The sequence below is a fragment of the Cyprinus carpio genome, chromosome B20, assembly GCF_018340385.1.
Source record: "Cyprinus carpio isolate SPL01 chromosome B20, ASM1834038v1, whole genome shotgun sequence".
NCBI lineage: Eukaryota > Metazoa > Chordata > Actinopteri > Cypriniformes > Cyprinidae > Cyprinus > Cyprinus carpio.
In genome coordinates, this window is record NC_056616.1 from 17440157 (window position 1) to 17466584 (window position 26428).

The 26428-nt window shown below is 37.6% G+C and overlaps 2 protein-coding genes across 3 annotated transcripts; one reads left to right on the forward strand and one right to left on the reverse strand.

The window, feature by feature from the left end:
- The first annotated feature begins 95 nt into the window (after nucleotides 1-95).
- LOC109113041 (kinase D-interacting substrate of 220 kDa B-like) lies at nucleotides 96-21985 on the forward strand. Its single transcript, XM_042746839.1, is given in 30 exon segments — nucleotides 96-269; nucleotides 2065-2218; nucleotides 2317-2415; nucleotides 2903-3001; nucleotides 3137-3235; nucleotides 3362-3463; nucleotides 3787-3885; nucleotides 4540-4737; nucleotides 4856-4954; nucleotides 5106-5204; nucleotides 5288-5386; nucleotides 5478-5655; nucleotides 6189-6353; nucleotides 6552-6731; nucleotides 6898-7063; nucleotides 8076-8227; nucleotides 8331-8653; nucleotides 8749-8889; nucleotides 9800-10037; nucleotides 11060-11148; nucleotides 11481-11625; nucleotides 12517-12679; nucleotides 13775-13953; nucleotides 15796-16016; nucleotides 16907-17029; nucleotides 18134-18163; nucleotides 19211-19348; nucleotides 19446-19544; nucleotides 19935-20165; nucleotides 20253-21985. Coding segments are annotated over 29 exon segments (5211 nt in total). The 5' UTR covers nucleotides 96-269; nucleotides 2065-2086; the 3' UTR covers nucleotides 21378-21985.
- id2b (inhibitor of DNA binding 2b) lies at nucleotides 17746-26009 on the reverse strand. Of its 2 annotated transcripts, none has more exons than XM_042746840.1 (3): nucleotides 25559-26009; nucleotides 25238-25298; nucleotides 17746-18288 (listed from the first exon to the last, which is right to left on the reverse strand). In XM_042746840.1, exons 1-2 carry the CDS (start codon nucleotides 25892-25894, stop codon nucleotides 25242-25244), a joined length of 393 nt encoding a protein of 130 aa, XP_042602774.1. In that variant the 5' UTR covers nucleotides 25895-26009; the 3' UTR covers nucleotides 17746-18288; nucleotides 25238-25241. The 2 variants fall into 2 exon arrangements, with proteins under 2 accessions (XP_042602774.1, XP_018981211.1); XM_019125666.2 differs by lacking the exon at nucleotides 17746-18288 and adding an exon at nucleotides 24088-24613 and having other exon boundaries at nucleotides 25559-25997.
- Between the last annotated feature and the right edge of the window lie 419 nt (nucleotides 26010-26428).

A 26428-nucleotide genomic window follows, 5' to 3' on the forward strand; every position in this document is an offset into this window, starting at 1 on the left:
TACAATTGCTGTGTAATGTAGTATCACTTCCCGTATATACAGTCAACTATCACATGTATTCGTGTGCTGGGCTGAGTAAGGCGTGACGTCACGCCGTGTGTTGCCAGGAAGAAGCTTAACAGGAGCACAGCGCTCTGCTTCGTCAAAATGGCTGTTGAAGATGGTGAATAGGAAGAAAGAAGCGCCGTAGACCGAAAAACTAGAGAGAAATACGCCTCTCCAAACGGACCTTCAGACAGCAGATTATTACAACGTATATTTTCTGTGAGGTACGTCTCGAAACAGAAGGCAGATGAAGGGTTTAAATCGCGTTTGTCGGTTGATGCCGCGTATGATTGACAGTTCATAGCCTCCTAAAGGACAGTAACGAGCATCAAACTGTAGAATTAAGCAGAATCGAACATTTACAGCGAAAAAGATGTAGTTTGTTATGTAAATGTAGTAAAATTCGGTTAATCTGTTCAGGGTTGTTTTGATGGCGATTAATTGGCTGGGCTCTCATAGTGAGTAATGGCACTGCCCGCCCTGTTTATTTCTAGAAATACATTCTTTAATATCAAATTACAATAATGTTTAGACAGTCAAATATATCAGGATTAACAAACACTTTATTACCGGGCAGAGAATGTGCTGTGGTTTGTTGTGCTCTTACTCACGCAGGTTCCATTTATTTGACATTATATAGTTATTTTTAGCCATATTTTCATTTATCTATCTATCTATCTATCTATACAACAATTACTATATTTATTTTGTTGTATTTTATTATATTTGTATGTAAAAATATAGCAAAACGTAATATATAATGCTTAGTTATTTTTGTTGTTATATGTAATAAAGTGTGCTTCTCACCAGCCTTTGTAAATATCCATATAAAATAGAGCACTTCTCGCTATTATAATTGTAGGGCTGTCAGTCATCTAAGCATCTTGCTGTAAACTCTAGGCGTGAACCACTCTTGGTCGCCATAAATAATGCATGATGCCATTCCAGAGCAGACAGCAGGACAGACAGCAGTCACAGCCAGCAATCTAAAGGCATTCAAACAAAAGCAGAGGACAGTGTGACACTGAATGTGCTGGATATATGGTGTCACATAATGGTCTATAAGAATAACTTCGGTGTCGTGTTTCACAGATAGAGCATAAAGAGCTGCTTGGGTTCCTGAGTGAGCTGATGTATTCTCTTTGTTGTTGTCCAGTTGTATGTTGAGAGCCTACCTGTTTTTTTTCCCCATTCTTTTTGAATGTATTGTCTGTATGAACATTCTGTACAGACATTCTTCTAGTCTGTATTGAAGGTTAAATTGAGGGTCACATGCTGGCACATATTAAATAAGCATCAAATGCTGTAAAATATTAATATTAAACATTTATTTGGATTGATTTAGCATTCTGTTCTTCATCCTTTCATTCTATATATCTATTGTTCTGTCTATTAAATTTTTTGTTATAAAATGCTAAGTGTTAAATGATAAATGACAAATTTTCAAATGAAAAATCTTATATAATGTTTGTTATATTGGTTGTTTTTCATTACTATTGTATGTTGTAGCCTATGTTTTTTTTTAATACATTGATGTTTCCAAGAAAATACCTATAGATGCTGGTATGGCAATAGAAATAGACAAATAAATAAATGTATTGATGGGTGAAAAATTGTAAAAGTGTTAGATATGAAATTGTCTTTTTTTAAAATATATTTATTTAAGCTGAATATGTAAAATAATTAACTGTAGGGAAACCTATTAGAGTGTGTCTGTGGAGGTGTTTGGAGAAAATGAACAGTTATCTCTGTGTTATGCTTATCTGTGCCAGCCTCCTTTCACCTGACATTTAAAGTCCATTGCTATTCTTGGCCTGCACTGAAGCAAACGCTCTGATATCACCTGTCACTCCCGTCAGGCTAACTCAGCAATTCAACATCTCTAATCTCAAAGAACTTCATTTCAGTTGCTTATTTCACATTTTTATTCTCCCAACAACCTACTGCAGTATTCAGATTAACTTAGACCATCTCTGTTCATAATCTGTTTTGAAAATGACTACAGATATCTCTGTTCAGGGTGTCCCAGTGAGTGGCAATCATGGACACCACAACCTCCATCAAGATGACCACTCTGGCCATCCAGAACCTCTTCAGCTATGTGGAAGAAGAGAATCTGGCTGCTGTCAAAGCCCATCTTGACAAGTTCAAAGAGGTGGATGGTCGAAGCGATGTAAGTTGCATCTAAAAAAAAAATCTAAAGCAATTTAAGATGATCAGTTAAAATGTAGAAATATCAACGCTCTCTCTCTCTCATTGTGTGTTTGACAGAATGGACAGACTCCTCTGATGTTGGCCTCAGAGCAGGGCAGTCTTGAGATTGTTCAAGAGCTCATCAGAAGAGGAGCAAATGTCAACTTGGATGATGTGGTGAGAAAATACCCACTGTAGATTTACAAAAAGAGTTGGCAGGTAGTCACTCTTGTTTCTGTTTAATCACTGCAGATATTCACATAACATTTACCAACCTAAAGTGGAGCAGACATTCTCAATGATGCTTGATATCATTTTTGGATGGCTGTTATCAGCAGCTTATTACAATGTTGTTATAGGAAAATAGAGACACACATACATAGAGATTTTCTTGCCCCGCCCAAAATTATTGTTATAAATTATCATTCAAAATTCAGTTTTTTACTCATCAAAAATTAGAATTTGAATCCCTCTTCTGTATTCCTGTGCAATATTTTTGCCATATATTTAAAACCTGTATAGGGTGTGTTGTCCATTATAATTGTGCTGTAGGGCTTTTCTTTCTAGTACAGCTCCTGCACACTCCATCACTGTTTCCATGGTGACATTAGCCAGTGGTTCAATGGTTTCCATAGCGACCTGTCTTTGTGCTTTTCTCTGATAGGACTGCTGGTCCGCTCTGATCTCTGCAGCTAAGGAGGGGCACGTGGAGGTGGTGAAAGAGCTGCTGGAAAACAGTGCTTACATTGAGCACAGAGACATGGTGAGAAAATCGAATAGCAAAAGTTTGCATCAAAAGCAATATGTGTCCTTTATTTTGTACAATAATCACATTTGAAAAATAAACATTTTCTTATGTAATTATTAAAAACTTATGAGGTGGGTTTGTGTCGTGCAGGGCGGTTGGACTGCCCTTACTTGGGCTTCATATAAAGGTAGAGTTGATGTGGCCACGGTCCTGCTTGAGGCTGGGGCAAACCCAAACACCACTGGACAGGTAAAACTTGCATATGGTATAAGCACATACAGATCATATGAAGTCAAGAATGAATCCAAAAAATGCCAGTTTAATAAATGCAATCATTGACTAAAATTTGTCATGCATTTCACATGTCATGCACAGCAATACAGCGTCTACCCCATTATCTGGGCAGCCGGTAGAGGCCATGCAGAGATTGTGAAACTCTTGCTGGAGCATGGAGCTAAAGTCAACTGCTCTGATAAGGTGAGCTAAAACAATCCTTCCTCACTGTGATTTAATAATGATTAATAATAAATTAATAATAATGTTCTTAAACTGGAAAGAGTCAATCATTTAATGAGCAATCGTTGCATTTCTATTGTGAGCGATTTATTTATTTATTTTTTAGTTCTCTTTCTACATACCAAAGTCAACATTATTTTCTCTGGTGATCAACAGCTTGCCACAGTTGCTGTTGATTGATCTTAATTTGTAATGAGCAGGAAATATTCCTTTAATGATTTTGCTGTGATATACATTAAATGTAAAACTTGTTTAACTTTAAAATGTGTCATTTTATACTTTAGTATGGCACCACCCCACTGATCTGGGCTGCTAGAAAGGGTCACTACGACTGTGTGATGCACCTGTTGGAGAACGGAGCCGATGTTGACCAGGAGGGGGCGGTATGTGCTCATTATATAGCATAGTGGTTCTCAACCTTTTTGACTATTTCTTCAACAATTTTCAAAGTCCCAGATTGTTATTTACTGGATAAGGATTTATCAGTATTTTTTACCCATGATTCCTGCCCAATAAAATATTCTAGAGCTTGGCATAATTAGAAAATATATAAATTCTTTAAAAAAAAAAAAAAACTCATGAAGTTGTACCTAAGATTTGATTAATTCACGTGACTTTTACAGTTCTAGAAATCACACTTTTGAAATTTTATATAATTATCATCATCCTCAAGAAGTATTTCGATACTCAAACACAAATTTCAATAATAAATACAAATAACTTTACATATTAACTGAAAAAGGTGTAAGCTGAAATTTATTTTACCTACCATTTTTGTTCATTATAATTCTAATAAGCTTTATATGTACATTTACATTTAGTTATTTAGCAGATGCTTTTATTCAAAGTTTTTGTTAATTATTTTTATTTTTAGCTTTATATGTACTTTTTTTTTTTTTTGTTAAGTCATCTTGTTGTCCCCTTGAAAGTTGGCTGAGGCCTCCTAGTGGGCCCTGTTTGAGAACCACTGATTTAGTAGCATTACATTGGAATCCTGAGGGCCCGTTGGTCTTATTTTATTAATCTCAACCACTCAGAACTCCATGACGGCACTGATCGTGGCTGTGAAGGGGGGATATACAGAGGTGGTTAAAGAGCTTCTGAAGAGGAACCCAAATGTAAACATGACTGATAAGGACGGAAACACAGCTCTGATGATCGCAGCTAAAGAGGGCTACACTGAGATTGTGCAGGACCTGCTTGATGCCGGAACATATGTCAACATCCCAGACAGGGTGGGTTGAACCTCGCAACAAACCTGCAAACAAACAGAAATTATTAAACTGATATACTGGATAAAACTGAACTGTGATATTATGTATTCTCATTGTATATTGTGTTTTTAACCTGTAGAGTGGAGACACTGTGCTGATTGGAGCTGTGAGAGGTGGGCATGTTGAGATTGTGAGGGCGCTACTGCATAAGTATGCAGACATCGACATTAGAGGCCAGGTAACGTGCCTGTTATATCAGATATGTGAAGATACTTTAAACTAGGCTTTCATAATAACAGTCAAACTGATTATCACATTATTATTTATAAAATTATCTTATTTTTTAAACTGCAAGTGTATAAGAGTCATGGGAAATTTATTTGTTGCAGGAAAATAAGACTGCTCTCTATTGGGCTGTAGAGAAAGGCAATGCAACCATGGTTAGAGACATACTGCAGTGCAATCCTGACACAGAGACCACCACTAAGGTAAAGAACAGTAAGACTTGCGTCAAAGAGATTGTTTCAGTGTTTTGAGCCAGTCTTGAGTCTGTATTTGTCTGTATATGTAGGATTCTGAGACTCCACTAATCAAAGCCACCAAGATGAGGAACATAGAAATAGTGGAGCTGCTGCTGGACAAAGGAGCCAAAGTGTCTGCAGTCGACAAGGTAATACTTCAGTCACAGTTTCATGCGCATTATTCGCATTCACATGATGAGACTATACCGCACTTTAAATATGTGCTCTCTTTGGCTACAGAAAGGGGACACCCCTCTTCATATCGCCATTCGTGGACGGAGCCGCAGGCTTGCTGAGCTTCTTCTCCGTAACCCTAAAGATGGCCGCCTGCTTTACCGGCCCAACAAAGCTGGAGAGACACCCTATAACATCGACTGCAGCCACCAGAAGAGCATCCTCACCCAGATTTTTGGAGCCCGTAAGTCTGAGACTAGATCACCATCATGAGTTTAACTATTGATTTACACTTGTTATTTGGGCTGGATATTGATATAGATTTTCTAATTTAATTAGGTTCTGATTCACAAGCTCTTGATTCTGTTCTGATTTCGTTTCTTACATCTGAAAATAGTTTTATCTGTAAATTATACAGGACAGTGTTTCAGATGGTTTCAAATCAGTAACTGAACTTTTGGAATTGTTTGTTAAAAGAACTGACTCAAAAGAGTCGTTCATTTCAGGAATCAAATTGCACTGTTTCACTAAAAAGAGTCATTTGTTAATGAATCAGATTAGACTGCTTTCTTTATTGTGAACTTTGTGGTACATAGTCTTATTGATCTACAAAAACCAGTGTCTTGCTCTTTATAGTTCAGAACCTATTTTTTTTTTTAAGTAAGCATATTTTTTTAATTGTTGTAGTTGCATTTCAGTACTTATTTATACCACATTTTCTGTAGGTTATGAATGACCTGTGTGTATTTTTGCCTCTCTCTGTGTTGTCCCCTTTAGGACATCTGTCCCCCACAGAGTCAGATGGGGACATGCTGGGCTATGACCTGTACAGCAGTGCTTTGGCAGACATCCTGAGTGAGCCCACCATGCAGCCACCCATCTGTGTGGGTCTGTATGCCCAGTGGGGCAGTGGCAAGTCCTTCCTGCTCAAGAAACTAGAGGGTGAGCATTATCTAGAGTCGCTCGGTTTAAACTAGGAAAGTGACCTGAAAAGGATATTTTAAAGCACAGTTTACTCAAGTACAGCACGTACCTCCCTAGCTTTTTAGCTATTTCTGAGCTTGAAATGTTTAATCGAGCTCAATTCGCTGCATCTGGTGTATATTTATTGGTGGATGAATCTTCATATTTCTTTCTCAGATGAGATGAAGACATTTGCAGGTCAGCAGGTGGAGCCTTTGTTCCAGTTTTCCTGGCTGGTTGTGTTATTATCGCTCCTGCTGTGCGGCTCTGTCGCGCTAGTGCTCGGCTTCACCGTGGATCCCAAGCTGGCTATTGCCATCTCTCTCAGCATTCTGGCACTGCTTTATGTATTCTTTGGTAAGAAAAACAGACCAGCTAGTTATTGTCCCAGACTAAGTTCTGTATACATGATAAAAATCCATACTTTTGGTCATAATTGAGTTAGGAGTTATCACGCTAAACTCAGTCTATATCCCTTGAAAGTATAGTGAATGTATATGAGCAACTCTCCATCTCTACACAGTGGTTGTGTACTTTGGGAGCAGGCGTGAGGGTGAGAGCTGGAACTGGGCGTGGGTCATTAGCACCCGTCTGGCTCGACACATCGGATACCTGGAGCTTTTGCTCAAACTCATGTTCGTCAACCCACCAGAGCTGCCGGAACAGACCACCCGTGCACTGCCTGTCAGGTAATTACCTATCCTCTACATAAACCATTTAGCCAGTAAGATGAGGTCCTGTCCTTAATTATAGATGTGGTCTTGTCATTTTATTCTCATAAGCACCAGGCTGTTGATGTGGTGTTGACTTAGTAGCTAATAGTCAAAGCAACATAAAAGACACTAAAGTGTGAAGTGCAGCGTAGTGCAGTAGTAACAGTGCTGTCTCTAAGGTTTTTCCAACTGTAATATAAGACTTTATTATCATACTCTATTATGTATAGTTTTACAGTTTATGTATTGTTATTATTTGTTAATATAAAAATATATTAAAGCAACTATTACTGTTATTATTGTTATTACTTAATTAGTATATATTAGATATAGCAAGAATTCATTAAGTTCAAAGACATTCATTATATTACAAAATATTTTCATTTCAAATAAATGGTATTCTTTTGAACTTTGTGGCATCAGAGAATCCTGAAAAAAAGTGAATCACAATTTACAGAAATTTATTATGTTGCAAATTGGTTTTATTGATTTATAATAATGGAGAATATAGAGTAATAAAGAAATATTTCTTGAGCACCAAATCAGCATATTAGAGTGATTTTTGAGGGATCATGTGACATTGGTATCTTGAGTAATGGCGGTTGAAAATTCAGCTTTGCCATCACAAGAATAAATAGCATTTTAAAATCTATTATAATAGAAAACAGTTGTTCTTAGTTATAATAATATTTCTTAATGTTCATTACTGTTTTTACTGTATTTCTGATCAAATAAATGCAGCATTGGTGAGACTCATCTCAAAAACATAAAAAAAATCTACTTTTGAATGGTATTGTACTATTAATGTGTGTACGTGTTCATATGTTTATGTTTTTGATGTATAGTGATTACATTTTCAGTTGTTTTTTTTTATAGTAGCTAGTTTTTTTATATTTTAACAGAAGAGAGCAAAAAATAAATAAATTAGCCCTGGTTTGAGTAAAACTCTTTGGTGAGCAAAAACTGAAATCATTTTTTTTTCTTTCAGGTTTCTGTTCACAGACTATAACAGGTTATCCAGTGTGGGTGGGGAGACATCCATGGCCGAAATGATCGCTACTCTCTCGGATGCTTGTGAGAGGGAGTTTGGCTTTTTGGCCACCAGACTTTTCAGAGTCTTTAAAACTGAGGACACTCAAGGTAAAGGCCACTTTACCATTCTTGATTCTTCAGGGACTACGTTGGTAGACATAGTCTATATTTGCTACATTACATTTATTGTTGTGACCATGTCTACCCTCAGGTAAAAAGAAGTGGAAGAAAACATGTTGCATCCCATCCTTTGTTATCTTCCTCTTCATCCTGGGCTGCTTGATCATGGGAATGGCCCTGTTGGCGGTGTTCAAGGTGGATGGGCAAAACCAGACAGTGAACGCAGTGCTGGTTTCCATGGCGAGTGTTGTTGGTTTGGCGCTGTTGCTTAATTGTCGCACCTGGTGGCGGTGCATCGCGCTCCCTCGCTAGGCTGCCGCGACGGTGACAGACTCAGTGCTGAACTCCCAGAGGAAGAGGCTGCACAGTGCCGCCAACAAGATGCACAAGCTGAAGAGTGAGGGCTTTATGAAGGTTTGTTGACAGGCGTCTGAGTAACTTCTACAAAGAGCTACATAGAGTCACACACAAGTCACAGAGTGTCACAGATGGTCAACTTTTTTTCACAGGTCTTGAAGAATGAAGTGGAGCTCATGGCTAAGATGGCCAAATCTATAGATGGCTTCACCCAGAACCAGACACGTCTAGCTGTCATCATTGATGGTCTGGACTCTTGTGAACAGGATAAAGTGCTACAGATGCTTGACACGGTGAGCACAAAAATCTGGCTAATTCTCCAGTGACAACTTGCAGTGTTATCATTGAAGCTGAAAAAAAACCACAAAGCTGCAGATAACAGGTAGCTAAATGCTGTTATTATCGCTGTTTTCCATGTTTGTGGAGTACATTTTCTTACACAGCTTTTTAAAAATGCCAGGTAACCGGTGTTTCATTTGCGTCTGGCCAGTCTGCGTACATGTACATCACTGGTAGTTCCTATAGAACTGTTTTAGACCCTACTCTGAAGTAGGAACTAATTTAGTTCACCCAAACGGAGTTCCTTGAACTAAATACATTTTTAGTTCCTGCGGTGCAAACATTCCAAAATGCGGGAACTTCCACCAATAGTTCTAGGAACTATGAAAAGGTTCCTCCAGTGCGAAAGCGCCTTCTGACTTGCATAGTGTTTATTTTTTTTCATACTATGGAAGTCAGTGGGGACCAACTACTGAAGGTGAACTATCCCTTTAAGTCTGCGTTGTCATGTGCAATGGTGCCTTCAAGCTGATTAAATAATTTGAAAAGACAGTGGTCTCCTAGAACTGGCTTTTCTTCTAGTCTTAAGAAAGACTGAACAGACCCATTGTTTTAGTGATAACCAACAGCATCCCTAATCCATTTAGTCAATTGTATTAGGACCCTGGAAATAGTCATTGGTCCTATTCTAAATAAAATAATTTTATCATGCATTTAAAGAAATACTTGGATACTGACTTTTAATGCACTGACAGAGGATCTATTGAATGTGAAGTGAGTGTTAGCTTAATAAAACCCTTTAAATGTCACCCTTAATTTCTATAAAATGTATTTTTTTTGTGTGTGTGTGTGTGTGTTGTTTAAATCACCACTTTTGAGACCTATATCAAAAACCTGTCAAAATTGTATTTCTTATTATATTAGGTGAGAGTGCTGTTTTCCAAGGGTCCTTTCATCTCTGTCTTCGCCAGTGATCCTCACATCATCATCAAAGCTATAAACCAGAATCTAAACAGCGTGCTGCGTGACTCCAACATCAACGGCCATGACTATATGCGCAACATTGTCCACCTTCCTGTCTTCCTCAACAGCCGTGGCCTCAGCTGTGCAAAGAAGATGTGTGCACCCGCTCCTGCTAATGGAGACACTGGGAACTCTGAGGGTTTGTATCAGCATGGGATGAGAATGTCTTGTGTTTCATATAATGACTGACTATTATGGGAAGTAGTACAAAAGTTTGGAATCAGTAAGAATTTTTGAATGTTTTTGAAAGTCATCTCTTTTTGCTCACCAAGGCTGCATTTATTTGATCAAAAATATAGTAAACAGTTATATTGCTAAATATTATTACAATAGAAGAATGGTTTTCTATTTTAACATATTTTAAAATAATTGATTGATTCCTCTGATGGCAAAGCTGAATTTTGAGCAGCCACTACTAAAGTCTTAAAAAAAAATCTTTCTTAAAAAAATCATTCCAGTATACTGATTTGGTGTTCAAGAAATATTTTTGGTAACACTTTATTTTAGGGTCTCTTAACTAGTTGCTTATTACCATGCATATTACTAGAATATAAGCCATTTATTGGTACTAATTAAGCACATATTAATGCCTTACTCTACACGACCTTATTATAACAACAACAAAATAAATTATAAAAAAATATAACATATTCTATATCTTTATTACTATTAATAAGCAGCAAATTAGGAATTTATTAAGGGGAAGTCATAGTTAAAAGTGAATAAGTGTTCCCTATCCTAAAGTGTTACCATATTTTTTTTATTATTATCACAGTGGAAAACAGTTGTGCTGCTTATTATTTTTGTGGAAACCATGATACAGTTTTTTATAATTTTTTGATGACTAGAAAGTTCAAAAGAACCGCATTTATTTACTATGGAAATCTTTTACGTTATAAATGTCTTCACTTTCGCTTCTGATCAACTTAATGCATTCTTGCTAAATAATAATAAAAAATTACTGACTCTGAATATTTGTATAGTAGGTTACAAAATATAGCCAAACATATTTTGTGTTTTATGCCAACATAGTGTCCAAACCACATTGCTCTATTCCTATTCTGACCAACATTTCATATTAGCTTTTAAACCTTTGTTGTAAATCAAATGCTGCATGACAAAAATGCTCGCAAAGCAAATTTCTTATTATTTTTGCTGTAGGTTGGCATGAGGAGTTGGACAGAAAGTTGTCCCTGAACAGCCTGGGTGACCAGACCAAGTTTGGCAGTAAGACGACTCTTAACCGCAGGGTAAGCTGATAAATATGCTGCTTCATGTCAGAAGGCTACTTGTATTATAACGATTAGCGATTATAAATAGGATTAATAGATATGTGATGTTTGTAGTAGTATGATGATTTGAACTCCAAAACTGAACAGAATTGTTTGTCTTGTCTGGCAGTCCCATGGCTTGTGTTTGTGCAGTTTGTCTGACTAATCCAATGACAATAATGTTTTACCACATGATATGCTCATATCACAAAATGTTTCCAAATTTCTCCCTTGACATTTTCCTTCCCTGTATTCCTTAATGCTATTGATTTAGAATGATCGTGATTTCAATCTGGCCGATCTCTCCTCAGGATACTTATCGCCGTCGACAGATGCAGAGGTCAGTCACGCGTCAGATGTCCTTTGACCTCACAAAACTGCTCGTCACTGAGGACTGGTTCAGTGACATCAGCCCTCAGACTATGAGGAGACTCCTGAACATTGTATCCGTCACAGGTCAGCATTCAATCTTTAAGGTCAACATGTTCCTAAAATGATTTATCACTGCATGTTATTTTAAAGAACAAAAATTATCTGTGTAAACTTTAATCAAAATGCAGTGATTTGCTCTTAGTCTGAACCAACTTTCCTTTCTCCAGTGACATCACTTGAGCTATTAGGTAATGTTTACCAATAGGCAAACAGATTTAGTCTGGTTAGTAATGGCCACCTTTTGTAATCAAAATGAAACATGATGTTTTCTTAATTGACTCAATTTTTTATATTTTGAGTTTTACTCTGAATATGCCACCTTAGGAAAGTAAGACAGGTTGCAAACATCTGAATTATAGCAGAGTTGCAGAGGTATACTACCGTATGAAAGTTTACAAAGAAATTAATACTGTTTATTCAGCATGGGCATATTAAATTGATCAAATGGCAGTACAGACATTTATAATGTTACAAAAGATTTATTTTTCAAATACATGTTATTTTGAACTTTCTTTTTATTAAAGAATCCTTTAAAATGTGTCACCTTTTTTACAAAAACAAACAGTACAACTATTTTAAAGACTGATAATAATAAAAAACTATACCAAATTACCAGATTAGTATGATTTTTGAAGGATCATGTGATGCTGAAGACTGGAGTAATTGCTGGTAATTCAGCTTTGCCATCACAGAAATAAATGACATTTTAAAATATATTTAGAAAGAAACCAGTTGGTTTTTTTTTTCTTTCTCTTTTTGTTATTTTTTTTACAAAAACATTTTTTAAAAATCATACCAACCCCAAATTTTTTGAGTGGTAGTGTATGTAGTCACTATAATGGAATATGAACTTTCAGATATAAAATCATAAAATCTGAACATTCAGTACTCATGAAATATGCTCCTCTTGTTTAGGCCGCTTGCTGAGGGCCAATCAGATAAGTTTTAACTGGGACCGGCTTGCATCTTGGATCAACTTGACTGAGCAGTGGCCGTATCGCACATCCTGGCTCATACTGTACCTAGAAGAGACAGATGGCATTCCAGATCAGACAACTCTGAAAACCATCTATGAAAGGTAGGGGCTTTTAAAGAAACCACGTGATGCTATTTATGTTTTATAATGTCATTATGATGTTGTAATGTAGATCTCTAGAAAACTGCATTTGAACTAACACAATTCCTGATGTTTCAATTTCACCACATGCTTTATATCACAGTAGTTTTGTAGCTCATCAGATTGCCAGAAACACACTGTTGTTTTAAACTTGAGATCAACAACTCAGATCATAGCTAATCTGTGCAAAAATAGTTTTTTTTATCAGATTAATTTTATGTAATGTATTTGTCCTTTATGTTTTTTTTTTTTTTTTGCATGTAGTTTGTTCGTTAGCCCATTAGGGTCCTAGAGAAAAATGTCTCCTTTGGGAAGCTTCCTGGAAACGAATAATGGGAGGCCACAGAATGTCAGATGAAGCCAAAGAAAGCAGGTCCAGATCATTAGATAAGCTTCCCTACGGTGATTAGTCAGATGATGATATTCATGTAAGACTTGTCACTGCATAGATATGTCATCAGATATGAAATGATTATAGAATATACTGACTGCACTCATGTTGTGTGTTTCTTTACACATGTGACATACCATCACTGTGCAGTTTTTGTTGTACACCAGTATAAAGAGAGAAATTAATGCATTCGCGGCATGGGTGTATTCTGACATTTTGAGGAGTTTATAGAGCATTTCTGAAAACCCTTAGGTCTGTTTAAGTGGAAACATATGAAGTTTGTGGTTTTATGAAGGTTTGGCATCCAGAACATCAGTAATATTGCTGTATTGTGTTGATACTGGCTGTCTGCACACTCCTTCCACTCTTAAAGCAGCCTGTGCCCCAGAAACACAAAATGAAATGAAGATATTGTGCTGCTAATGCTGAGTTATATCAGCATCATTTTCATTTTCAGTAAAACCATCATGACTTTGTTTCATCTGGCAAGGCTCAATGTAATTTATGCCAGGGTATGTTAAAACCAGTCTTTCTCACAAGACCTGCATTGTTTTAGTAAAAACGTGATGGATGCTCCACACATGCAAAAGTAACTTTTACAAACCTTAAAATATTAGGATCGTCTCATGTTTCTCAACTTGTATCTTTCATGTACTGCCTAACAGGATCTCCAAGAACATTCCAACCACTAAAGATGTGGAGCCTTTGCTGGAGATAGATGGTGATGTCCGTAGCTTTGAGGTTTTCCTTTCTTCCCGAACTCCAGTGCTTGCGGCTCGAGACATCCGCACCTTTCTCCCCTGCACTGTTAATTTAGATCCCAAACTCCGAGAGATTATTGCAGGTAAATGTCTCTTTTTTTTTTTTTTTTTAAAACAAATCACATTTAAACTAGGGCTGTCAGTCGATTACAATTTTTTTTATCTAATTAATTACATGATGTGTCGATTAATTAATCGAATTAATCACAAATAGATACCCGCAAAAGATTATTTAAAGCTATTTGTGTTGAATGAGAAAGTGTCAAGTAGACATTGCAAATTGTAGAAATAAATATTTAGTTAGATTCAACATAAAATTTATGACACATAAATATTTACGCTATAAGAGCTTAACATAAACTATGGAACATAAAAGAAGATAATTTGAGAAACATCTCAGTATTTTTTGTTCATGAAAGTCATTGGTACCACAACAGCTTTGTTACCAACAGTCTTCAAAATACCTTCTATGTTCCACAAAAGGAAGGATTGAAAAGACATGTTGGTGTGTAAATGATGACAGAATTTTAATTTTTGGGGTGAACTATCCCTTTAATGTTTTTATTATTATTATTATTATTATTTATTTATTTTTATGAAATGATACACTAAAAACTAAATCTGCCAGCAGGTGGCGGTAAATGTCTTTGAGTCATTCGTTCATTAATTTGATTCGTTCAAACAGCTGATTCATTCAAGAATGAGATAAATGGCTCTTTATGAGTGGGCCTTTGAATCATTGGTTCACACAATTCGTTCAAAACAGGGATTCTTTCAAAAACGAAACACTGCTGTGTTGCTCGGACTCGGAGACGCACAACAGTTCTGTTGTGGCTTTATAGGTAATATTTTCTCTACAAATTTGAATAAAAACATAATATTGTGTTTAAAATGTAACACAATATCAACGTCTTATTTACGGTACTGTTGTTATAAAATCACATTTAAACTCATGATATTCGGGACAAATAGCACTCGTGTGATGTATTTATGGTTTTGTTTTTATTGAAACACTTTTATACTAATATTATTCATTATAGGTAGTAACTGTATTTATGAGTTGTTGCCGTGCATCATATTTGTCAACAGCTAACTGTATGAAATGCAAGGTGATGTACAGGTCTGGAGACGGGGTCAGTGCGTTAACTGCGTTAAAATATTTGAATTGCGTTACTTTTTCGTAACTAATTAATTAACGGGTTAAAGTGACATCCATGATTTAAACCCAAACTAGCTAGCCACCAGCTGAAAGCTTAAGTGACAGCTTAATTTAGACAACATATGCCGTCCTGTTACTCATTCTGAATTTTATTTAATTTGTTTTATTTTGTTTTGTTTTATTTAATTTTTATTTTATTAATAGTAATTAATTTTGTAATAATCTTTGAATGTTTTTTTTAAATCGAATGTTTGTTGCATATTGACAGCTTAATTAAGGCTTAATTTTGCAATGCTGTCTCTTATTCTGTCTTGTATTTTATAATATTTTATTAAAATAGTAATTATAATTTTTTAATAAGATGTTATTTTTTTTTTTAATAAATTTTTTGTTTATTGCATATTGACAGCTTAATTCATGCTGAATTTGCAATGCTGTCACTCATTCTGGCTTGTATTTAATTTAATAAAATGTAAATTATAATTTATGCAAAATTCAATTTATTACTTTTTTTTTTAAGTGCAGCATTTATAAATGTATATTTAAAAAATAATAATATTGTTTTTGAATGTAATTTTCGGTAGTAAATTAAAAGCAACGTTTTATATATATGTCCTAAATTTTTATAACAAAGTTGTGAAAATTTCAAACCTTATAGAAAATGAATTACAAACCGTATAGAAAACGAATAGAACATATATAATATTTCTATTTACCTTAGTCATACCCTGTTGAAAAGCATGTTATTATCTCGGTATTTCCTCAGATGTGCGTGCTGCCCGGGAGCAAGTGAACATGGGTGGTGTCAGCTATCCCACGCTGCCTTTGCAGGAGGTCCGTCCAATATCAGTCTACAGCCAGCAGTCTTCTGCCTGCTCCCCTACTGCCTCCTACAACGGCCCGTTTAACCCGCCAGGAGTGTCTCCTCAGCCCCACAGCGCCTATTTCAGCGGCATGGCCGGGCCACAACACCCGTTCTACAACAGGGTGAGTGTCACCACATAGATAACGTACAAAAGATCACCTGAATTGCAAAATTTTATAAATTAAACAATGAATCAGAAACTGTGTTTTTGTTGCAATCTATCATTAGATTATTGCCATCTCTTTGGGGGGCATTTGAGGTGAAATGGATCCTGTTAAAACTGATAAGTAGTATTAAGTGTAGATTGATGACTCAGCTGTGTTTTAGACTTTCCTCAGGGAGCTCTTCTAGGCACATCGGCTCATTTAATAGATGAGGGAAGTCCCTTGGACGAGCACACACCTCTCAAAAGTATTCCAGCCTCGGTGTTAAACATTTCCACATGCCCACCCAGACAATTTTTCATTCATTTCCCTGTGCTCGTGTTTCAGTGATTGTTTTTCTTCATTTTAGCGTAATTTATATTTGCGTTTGCCTTGTTTTCTTAAGTTCAGCCCCATAATGTAACAAAATGAGGTGTTTATGAGGCTACATTTTTATACACATTGTATCCCTCCTAATCATTTATTTTTTAAGCATTTGTGCATGTTAGAGAGAGAGTGTGTGTGTGTGTGTGTGTGTGTGTGAGAGAGAGAGAGATTGAGTGTTATTTCATAATTTCACATGTTGAGATTTAAAGGAATCTTTCAGGTTCAATACAGTTAAGCTCAGTTGACAGTGTTTGTGGTGTAATGTTGAATACCAAACATTTTCTGAGAAAAAAAGAAAATATGGTTACAGTAAGATTCTTAAAATGGAAGGGCAAGTCGAAATTATTAGTAAATAATTGTAAAACATGTGTTATTGATTTACCTTGTATTGAACTGGAACATTCCTGCATGTATTTATTTATGATTTTCTGTTATATTTTCATTCCCTACATTTTTTTTCTCCTCCAAACTTGGTCTCCCAGCCATATTTCCCCCAACATCTATACCAGCTGCCGCGGCAGTATGCTGGCAGCTTCTTCCCTGCTCATGTTCTTCCACGTCCATTCATTAAAACCGGCTATCCCAAGGACCATAGCAGTGGACTTGTAAGTACTAGTCATGAACAAAAGCTGCCAGACCTTGTGCTTATGGGTAACAGCATAGCGCTGGTGTTAGTCATTCTTGCTAGGGTTTCACTTGCTGACATACTTTTCTTCTACAGCTAATGTTTAATTTTTGCTCTGCAGGTGTTTCCTTTTATAAACATGAATATAAAGTTTCTTCTTCCCTCTTGTCTTATATGTCAGAATCATTTTATTTTTGCTGTTTTCGTGGTGTTGCTCCAGATATACTTTATGCTTTTTCTTAGAGTCTTATGTGTGATATGAAAGTCTGTCATATTCTTTGTGGCACTTTGTATGAATAGAGTATTACTTATTCATGTTTTTTGTTGTGAAAAATAGTAGAATTGTTCATTATTTTAAATTAGCATGAAAGGCTTGTTTCAGAAGGGCCTAATATTTTAATCTTCTTTAAATATCTGTATCCCCCCTTTAAACTGAGACTTTGGCCTGTTCCAAATCTTGACAGTCTTGACTGTGTCCAACAATAAAACATACATATTTTTGACAGTCTATTTAGTTGTTTTTAAATTAATTGCAAAAGTATTTTTAATTAAATATTATTTGCTAAATTTTTGTGCATAAACATTTTGTATACAACTGTTCCCATGTTTTATTGATATCACACAAATTAATGTATTGCCTATGTCCAAAAAATAGTTTTTTCCTTTAATTACAAACCGATTAGCTAGACCCAAAAATGACAAACCAAAAATGTTTTTAATATATTTTTTCATTACATTTTGTTTATAGAAAATAACATTCAAGATTTTTAAAATACATTTTCCGTCCCTGTTTTGTACCCTATACCTAGTGTTTGACATTTGGTACATTTTAAGCTTCATTTGTGTGAGAATAGAAGCAAGACACCAGTGTTCAAACAGGCACTGTACTAGTGACGTCAAGCACCAGCTGCCTTAATGTTCACCGGAGGCTTTCACAGTCCACCAGTTCCCACATGCTGTAGAGAAAGACTCATTTGCTTCCTGTTTAAACTCTCTCCATCTTTCTTTCATCAACATGAATGTAGTTCCCTCACGATTTCCACCTCCTTTGTCTCTCTCCTCCTCTCCTCTCTCTCCTCAACAGGGTAAGGTACCATCTTTCAAAAAGAAGCAGGTACTGAATCCTTCGAGACTCGGCTTAAGTTCTGCTGCTCTGCTGATGCTTCCCTTCCTCACACGCCTTCACAAACACACGCTAACACTCTCCAGAGCTCCAAAATCTCACACCCCCGGCATGCACTTATGGGACAAAAAAAAAAATTAACTCAGAGTGGGGAAGGAGGAATAAAAGTGCTTAAGTTGAGGTTAGATGCCTAATATAAGGTTAAAATTAAAATATGCCAGTTAACTGTATTAATAAAAGGGTCACTGCATTAATACTTATACCCACATGACATGCTAAGATGGAGCATAATTTACTTTGTCACATTAAACTTAAGTCCTTCTCCTTCCTCAGAATTCTCACTTTCCCCTGGATCTTTTAAGATTCTGTCCTTTAAAAAATTCCTTAAAAAATAAAGAAGTCCTATCTGTTTCTGTACCCTTTTAGTTGTGATGATGCAGTTGTTTCAATGATGCCGATTTACACAAACGCCATTGAAATAATCAGCTTCTCACTCACATGGCCTGGATGCTGAACTTTTAAAGTATTCTGTCAGAAAACTTTAAAAGTATAGAACCCAGGTGCCACTCTGACTTTCCCTTAACAGAGGTCTGTATTTATAGTCTATGTAGTGTAGGTCACAATTTTTGGTTTTGTTATAATTAGACGTAGCTATTTGAAAGCTACATAATACTTAATGTTAAGTGTGGTGGTAGATGTGACCCTTCAGCACTAACTGAGTACTGAGTACAACTATTTGTATCCCTAACTTTTTCTTACCATCATATCACTCTAGATTTGCACTAGCTTCTTTGAAATCATGCTGACAGCAATATATTCAAAATGCATTGCATATTTTCCTCCCCAGTACCTCTTTTTGATCCCTCTCTTCCTTGAATTTTAATTCAAGACCTTTTGCATCCCCCTTGGACTGTTTTCTAAAAATCTGCATGGTCTATCTCTTGTTGTAGCAGTCTGAAGACTTCAGAGATCTTTCATATGCACACTGTTCTGATGTAATTGAGTGGCACTAATGGTTCTGTGTGTTATGTGTACCAGGGCTCTGCCTCTGTGGTCTCAGGCACTCCATCGATGCTGCTCAGCTCAATGAGCACAGATGTTGTCTGTGAGCGTGTCAAACTTATCGACGGCATCGACCAGAGCATGCTTTCTCAGTATACAGCCACCATTAAGAAGGTGTGTATTTATGAACCAAAAAATTTTACACAGAGAAGAAAATATCAAACTTTTTTGTACTATGTTCTGATTTTGTGACTTTTTTTTTTTTCTTCAGGCTAACATAAATGGCCGTGTTCTGTCTCAATGTAATATTGACGAGCTGAAGAAAGAGATGAACATGAATTTTGGAGATTGGCAGCTTTTCAGGACAACAGTGAGTAGTTTTCTGTCAGTAATATAACATGTTGATCAGATTTCTATGACTTGCCAGCATACGAAAATGATACTCTTAAAAAAAATAATGGCATGTGTGGCAGATTATGTCATTTTTAATGCAAGTTTTTACACACTTTGTTGCTACTTAGTCACATTTTATTCTGGGAAAGAATGTGTTAGTCAGTTCAGTACTTTTACCTAACAGTATTCATAACTAAATCTCACAGAAAACCAAATGTTTAAGTTGTAAAGCATTTACATTGTAAAGAAATGTAAGATTGACCCAATAGTGCAAGGTATTGTACAGTTAACTATACTAGTACAGTTAGTACAGAAAGTCTCTCACACTGGCCCTAAATACTAGTGTAATGAAGTCAATGTTGTGCAGGTGATTGAGCTCCGTCATGTGGAGAACCATATCCTGCATGAGGAGGCTCCTAGCGAGCAGGGCAGCAGCATGGTTGGCCATGTGGAGCCTTGCAGGCACAATGGTGCACCAGTTCACGGAGGAGTCGTAAACACGGACACCTCACCAATGTACAACTTCAGCCTGAGCTTTGAGGAGCTCAGTAACGTGGGCTTGGATGAGCCTCCTAGGCACTCCAACCCTCCGTGGATGGTAAGCATTTCTTCCTTGGTTCTTGAACCCTTTTTTCCAAGCCATTCCATATTAGACATTTATCTCAACATCTCTTGACTTCTGTAGGCCACCACTCACCGTACACCTAGTATGTCCAGCCTCAACTCTCAAGAGTCCTCCAATGAAATTTGCAAGCTAACAGACAAGCAGCAGGCCGAGTACCGCAACGCCTACCAGGAATACATCGCCTCCATGTCTCAGATTGAGGTAGGAATGGAGAAACCTGTGCCACCTTTTGTTGGCCAACTTATGCACTCCAGCTCTGAGGACAAGAAGAAGGATGGAGGTGACCAAGATGGGCGCAAATCAGTTTCAAAACGAGGGAGCGGCAAGTCTGGAACTGATAATACCGACTACGCATCGGCAGACACGCCCACTTTAGATCCCATAACAGAAGAGGATGAGAAGGTTGACCATGGGTCATCAAAGTCCCTTCTGGGACGCAAGACATCTGGAGAGAAGGTGAGCCTCTTTCAGGGTGCTGATCTGAAGCTGAAGCCTGGAGGCGGTTTACGCTACCAGAAACTGACCAGTGATGACGAAGAGTCTGAAGAGTCAGACAATGCCCCTCTGCTCAAGGATGGAAAGAAACCTGAGCCCAAAGCCTCAGATGCTGGAGATCGATCTTTGACCAAAGGTAAGGATTACCTTTCAGATAAGAAGGATTCTTCTGACTCGGGCGTCCGCTCCAATGAAAGCTCTCCCAACCATTCCTTGCAAGATGAAGAAGCCGACCTGTCGCAATCTGAGAGGGCTAACCTGATTGAGCTGGATGAGGAGAACTCCGCTCGAAAACGAGGGCTGCCGAATAGTCTGAGTGGCCTCCAAGACCCAGCTATTGCCCGCATGTCCATCTGCTCTGAAGACCAGTGCAGTCTTCTGGCCAGCAGCCCTGAAGAGAGCTGGCCTTCCTCCAAGAGCTACAACCTCAACCGTACACCCAGCAACACCACCCTCAATAACAACACAAACGCCCAACAAGGAAACAACGTTCGCCAACCCACAGATAGCTCCAACTCCACCTCCACCACCACTGGAATGACTCCCGGTTCCAGCACCACCAACACCCAAAATGAGAACATCCGTGTGGTGCATCTGAAGAGGGGGCTTAACCCTGGTGATCCTCCTGAGATCCTCAAAGTGTCCTCTGACACCGTCACCTTCGGAGAAGAGCGTGAAAGTATCCTGTAGGCGACGTCTGGATCTACAGCAGTCTTGGCTAATTAATGTTTTGTGGTGATGCATGCCTAAATACACGTAACGGTGATTGTGACATTTCTAAATGTTGTGTAGTTGAAATGGGCTTCATTCACATCTGTCTATCTACTCATCATCCACCAGCTTATATTTACATACATGTGGTGTTTCCGTACAGTATTAGTAGCTTAATCACATATCAATGTCACCAGTTGTATGGCTATAAAGAATTTTGGAATCACAGCTGTAGAAGAATATTCAGTAGTGTTTCCCAAAATAAAATATTGTAGTACCTTGTCATGGTAAAGCACCCAAAGTGTGTGTAAACCCCTTAAAAAGTATGAATATGAATGTTCATTCTGGCTTTGTGTTGTGTTGTGTTGCGTTGTCCTGCACACTCTCTTTGTGCTGTAGTTACAGTAGTATATAAGCAGTGACAAGCATGTGTCAGACTGCAGTCCAAATAAGCCAGAAGAAACTGCATGCCCTGTGATGCTAGTATTTAGCAATTAACAGTACTATTGGCAGCTGTCCTGAAAAGTAAAACATGTTTGGTAATGCTTGTCTTCAACATGGAATGAAATAAACCTGCACTGATAGTATCAATCTTTTCTTGACTCTTTGAGGAAGAAAAATGACCTTTAAAAAAAACCCTTTTGCTGTTCTCTACACACTTGTGCAGAAATGTGTTCCCACAAAACAATTTGGTAAGAGCAAACATAGAGCAGACTTATTTTAGTACTGTGAATTACAGATGGGTGGCACCAGTAGTTCATGCATTACAATTATATCCCACACCCTGAACACTTCAGTGTGTGAATTACTTAAAGTCCCCATGAAATCAAAACTGACTTTATTTCCTTTATTAGCGCACATTGCTAGTCTTGATGTGAACAATTAATCTGTGCAAGTTAATCTACTGAAAAATGGTTTGTTTTGGTAATCTTTAATCAAAATCTGATCATTTGCTTCCGCTCTGGAATGGCATTCCTTCTCTGATGATGTCAGTTTGACGGCTTGGGCAGAATATCCTTAAACACGCCCCTCCAACCGTTAGGTTGCTATGAGTGAGCGACAGAGAGGAAGAGCGCAAAAATAAAACCACGCCCTCTATTCCATATTCCATTTCAGCTGGAAATACATCGCTACACTGAAATAAAGTTGGCAGCAACTTCTGGTTCACACAGACTTTAAGTGACTCAGAGGTTGTTTTTTTAAGGAATTTCTATCAATACTTTTTGCTGTAAGATTTGTCTTGCATAAATGAATTGTTTTCTCACCGTTACACAAACATTTTAATAAAACACCTTTTTTGTTGGTATACTTTGGTTTGATAATTATAGCATTTAGTATGCTACGTCTGTCTTTTGGGGGGGGGTTTGCACAATTTTGTCCCCGAATCCAGTTTAGCGAAAATCCCACCCAGCAGCTAATTTCATCACTGTGATTGACATGACCAATGAAATATTTAGGGTGGAGTTTTCGCTGAATTGGTTTGGGGGTGGGGGTTGGGGGTTGGGGGGGGGGGGGGGGGGGGGGTGGTAACAACGTGATATTTTTTCTTTACATACTACCCCATACAGGGCCTGACTTACGAGCTGGAGCAGCCTATGGTTACCAAACGCAAGCACAAAGGGTACTTATATTTTCAAACGTTTATTTAGTGTGCTTTTACTAATTTTTAACTTTTGTGGTTAAAGGGATACTCCACCCCCAAAATGAAAATTTTGTCATTAATCACTTATCCCCATGTCGTTCCAAACCCGTAAAAGCTTAGTTCATCTTCAAAACACAATTTAAGATATTTTGAATGAAAACCGGGAGGCCTGTGACTGTCCCATAGACTGCCAAGTAAATTACACTGTCAAGGTCCAGAAAAGTATGAAAAGCATCATCAAAATAGTCCATCTCCCATCAGTGGTTCAACCGTAACTTTACGAAGCGACGAGAATACTTTTTGTATGTGAAGAAAACAAAAATAACGACTTTATTCAACAATTCATCTCCTCTGTGTGTCTTCACATCACCGTAGCGGCATTTTGGAGAACATCCGCTGAACGCCAGCAGCTTACGCTTTTCTGTGTCAGCCGTGCTCCACAGATGTGCAGTTTTCTTTCAAATCAAAGCGTAAATACAGGTAGAAAACGTATCCTTGTGGCACGGCTGATACAGAAGCGTGTAAGCTGCTTGCGTTCAGCTCATATTCTCCAAAACAGCTACGGTGATGCAGAGAGACAGAGGAGACAAATTGTTGAATAAAGTCGTTATTTTTTGTTTTCTTCGCGTACAAAAAGTATTCTCGTTGCTTCATAACGTTACGGTTGAACCACTGATGGGAGATGGGCTATTCTGATGATGTCTTTCATACATTTCTGGACCTTGACAGTGTAATTTACTTGGCAGTTAATGGGACAGTCACAAGCCTCCTGATTTTCATCCAAAATATTTTAAATTGTGTTCTGAAGACGAACAAAGCTTTTAGAGGGTTTGGAATGACATGGGGGTAAGTGATTAATGACAAAATTTTCATTTTGGGGGTGGAGTATCCTTTTATTGAAACATTTGGAAGCTCAGACAAAATGTATATATGGGTGAAAAAAATAGAATATCCTATAACCCCCCCACCCCCACCCCATTGTCCCCTCACTATCTGAACATTACAGCCTTTACAATACAAGTAGTAGTTTCACAGCCTGAACGGTAATAAGTTAATAAGCTTTATGCATTTGCAAAAATGAAAAATACAACAAAAGCAATGCATTTGTAACTATAGCTCAGACAAAGACACAGCATTTAATTATATACAGTATAAAAGTGCCATTTACGTTATAATTATAAAATTTTCTGTAATATTATAAACATCACATTTTCAGCAGAAAGAGAAAACAAAAGTAGATTTTTACAGAGTCCGCAGCCTTTGGCGAACTGGATTAGAGCTGTTAAAATGGGCGCTCGTTTTGCGCAACATCTTGACAACATAAAAGCAAGGTAAAAAAAAAAAAAAAAAATCCTGCTTTGTGAGATTGCTTGCTTAATTACGGTTTTCTTTTATCTCTCCAGTCTTTTTCAATCTTCCTTTGGAAGACAGAATATGAAAGTCCGTGTATAACTAACTCTTTATGTCCGTTCGAGGGAAATCCTTTGTCATTCAAGACGAAGTCCAGGCGAATGACACGGGGAAAAAAGAAAAAACACAAAAAGCCCCTGTTTTTGCTCCACGACCGAAACACCTGCAAAAGATTGTGTGTGAGAGAGAGAGAGGGAGAGAGGCGTGTTTAGAGAAGGCAAAAGGACAGAGATCCGGACAGACTGGCGCCAGGGAGGAAGCCACAGGACGTTTTTTTTTCGGACTTTTAACCAAACACTAGCGAAATACCGGGCAATCCCATTCAGCTCCAGATGGAGGGGTCTACACGAGCATCTGACATACATATATTTGATAGTACTTTAAAAGAACGTAGCTATAAGCAAACATGGTATTACTGAACAGTCAAAAAATGAAGATATAGGTCACATTCATCTTGTACGACTTTCTTCTTTGCACCACAAAATGATTTTTTGTTCTTTTTGTGCGTCACAGAAAACATTTAGAGTGTTTTGATAATCAAACTTTAATGACATTTCCACCAACTGTAATAAAACAACGTATTCTATTAATCATTATAACAGGTTTAAATTACTTAATAAAGTAATCAAATTTATCTTTGTTTTAATAAGTCCGTACATTATGCATAATAATTATGCGCAGGTGCGCTGCACCGCTGGCAAACAGCCCAAGTGCCCCACGTGCAAAAGTTTAACTTTGTTACAGCTTCTCACGTGAAACCATCAGTTTCGTAGAGCATCTAACTTACCATTTCAACGAGACAGGGCTATGAGGTCATCTGAGTTGATCTCTCTTTGAGGGTTACTGGGCTGTTAATTAACAGAGGTAAACAATGATTTTCAGTGTCGCTGCCAGCACAAGTTTCAAGTTGGTGTTATATACATTATGCGTTTTTTAAATTAATGCTGATTGCTTTGCATACTGTTCACTTCTTATTTGTTTTTAGTGATGCTGAAATAACGCTGCATACTGCTGTCATTTCACACTTCAATAATGCCTTTTATAACTGCGATGTACGATTTATCATTAGGCTACGCTAATATAAATGACTTTGACAAACTTGACTTACCTGAAAGGAGAGGATGCTGATATCAGCTCCGAGTGATCTGACAGACTTTTTTGGAGGGCTCTGTCCGAGGATCTGCTGTTGCGGGTTCTGGTCCAGTGCGATCTGAAGATCCAGAATGTAGTCTATGACATGCTGCAAGATCTCCATCTTACTCACGCTCTTGTTCTGCGGTAAGCTCGGCACGAGCTCCTTCAACCTGCTGTAGCAGTCATTCATGTTGTACAGGAGACTGAGCGGGTCGTCCGAGGAGCTCTTGCTCCGTAAATTGCCGTGATTATGCTCCGAAAAATACAAGGCGGGTTTCCTTATGGACCTCACCGGACTGACTGCCTTCATGGTGGATGATGATGTTGTGGTTAATTTCAGGGCATGCGATTCTCCCACAGATCTGCGCTGGAAGCTTGTTGTCAATGCGTTTATATAGCAACCCAACTGGGTTTGTTATAAGGCATAAAAAATTAAGCGGATTGGTCGATGAATCGACGTCATTCTGTGAACCGGGGCATCAACATTGGCCAAATTCGCAGCACGTGAGCACCTCCCACATCCTCTGCACTCTTTCCGTGCGCTGAAGAGTATCTGAGCGACTGCGTGCATCGACAAAAAACATCACATGTATACATAATGGAATGGGAAGATTTTTGCAAGGGATTTCCATTTGTAACGTCTCACAGCATCAACAAACAAGTAGTATTAAAACTTTATTAACACCAGATGTTTATTTTCTTGCGAGTTTAATTAGTTGCCTATCTCTCCATCCCCATTGTGTGCACTTAAAGATGCAAACGAGTTGGTATGCAGAACTTTTTTTTGTAACTGTTACAACAAGCCATAGACACTGGATCTGTGGTTTAGACTAGTCTTATAAGT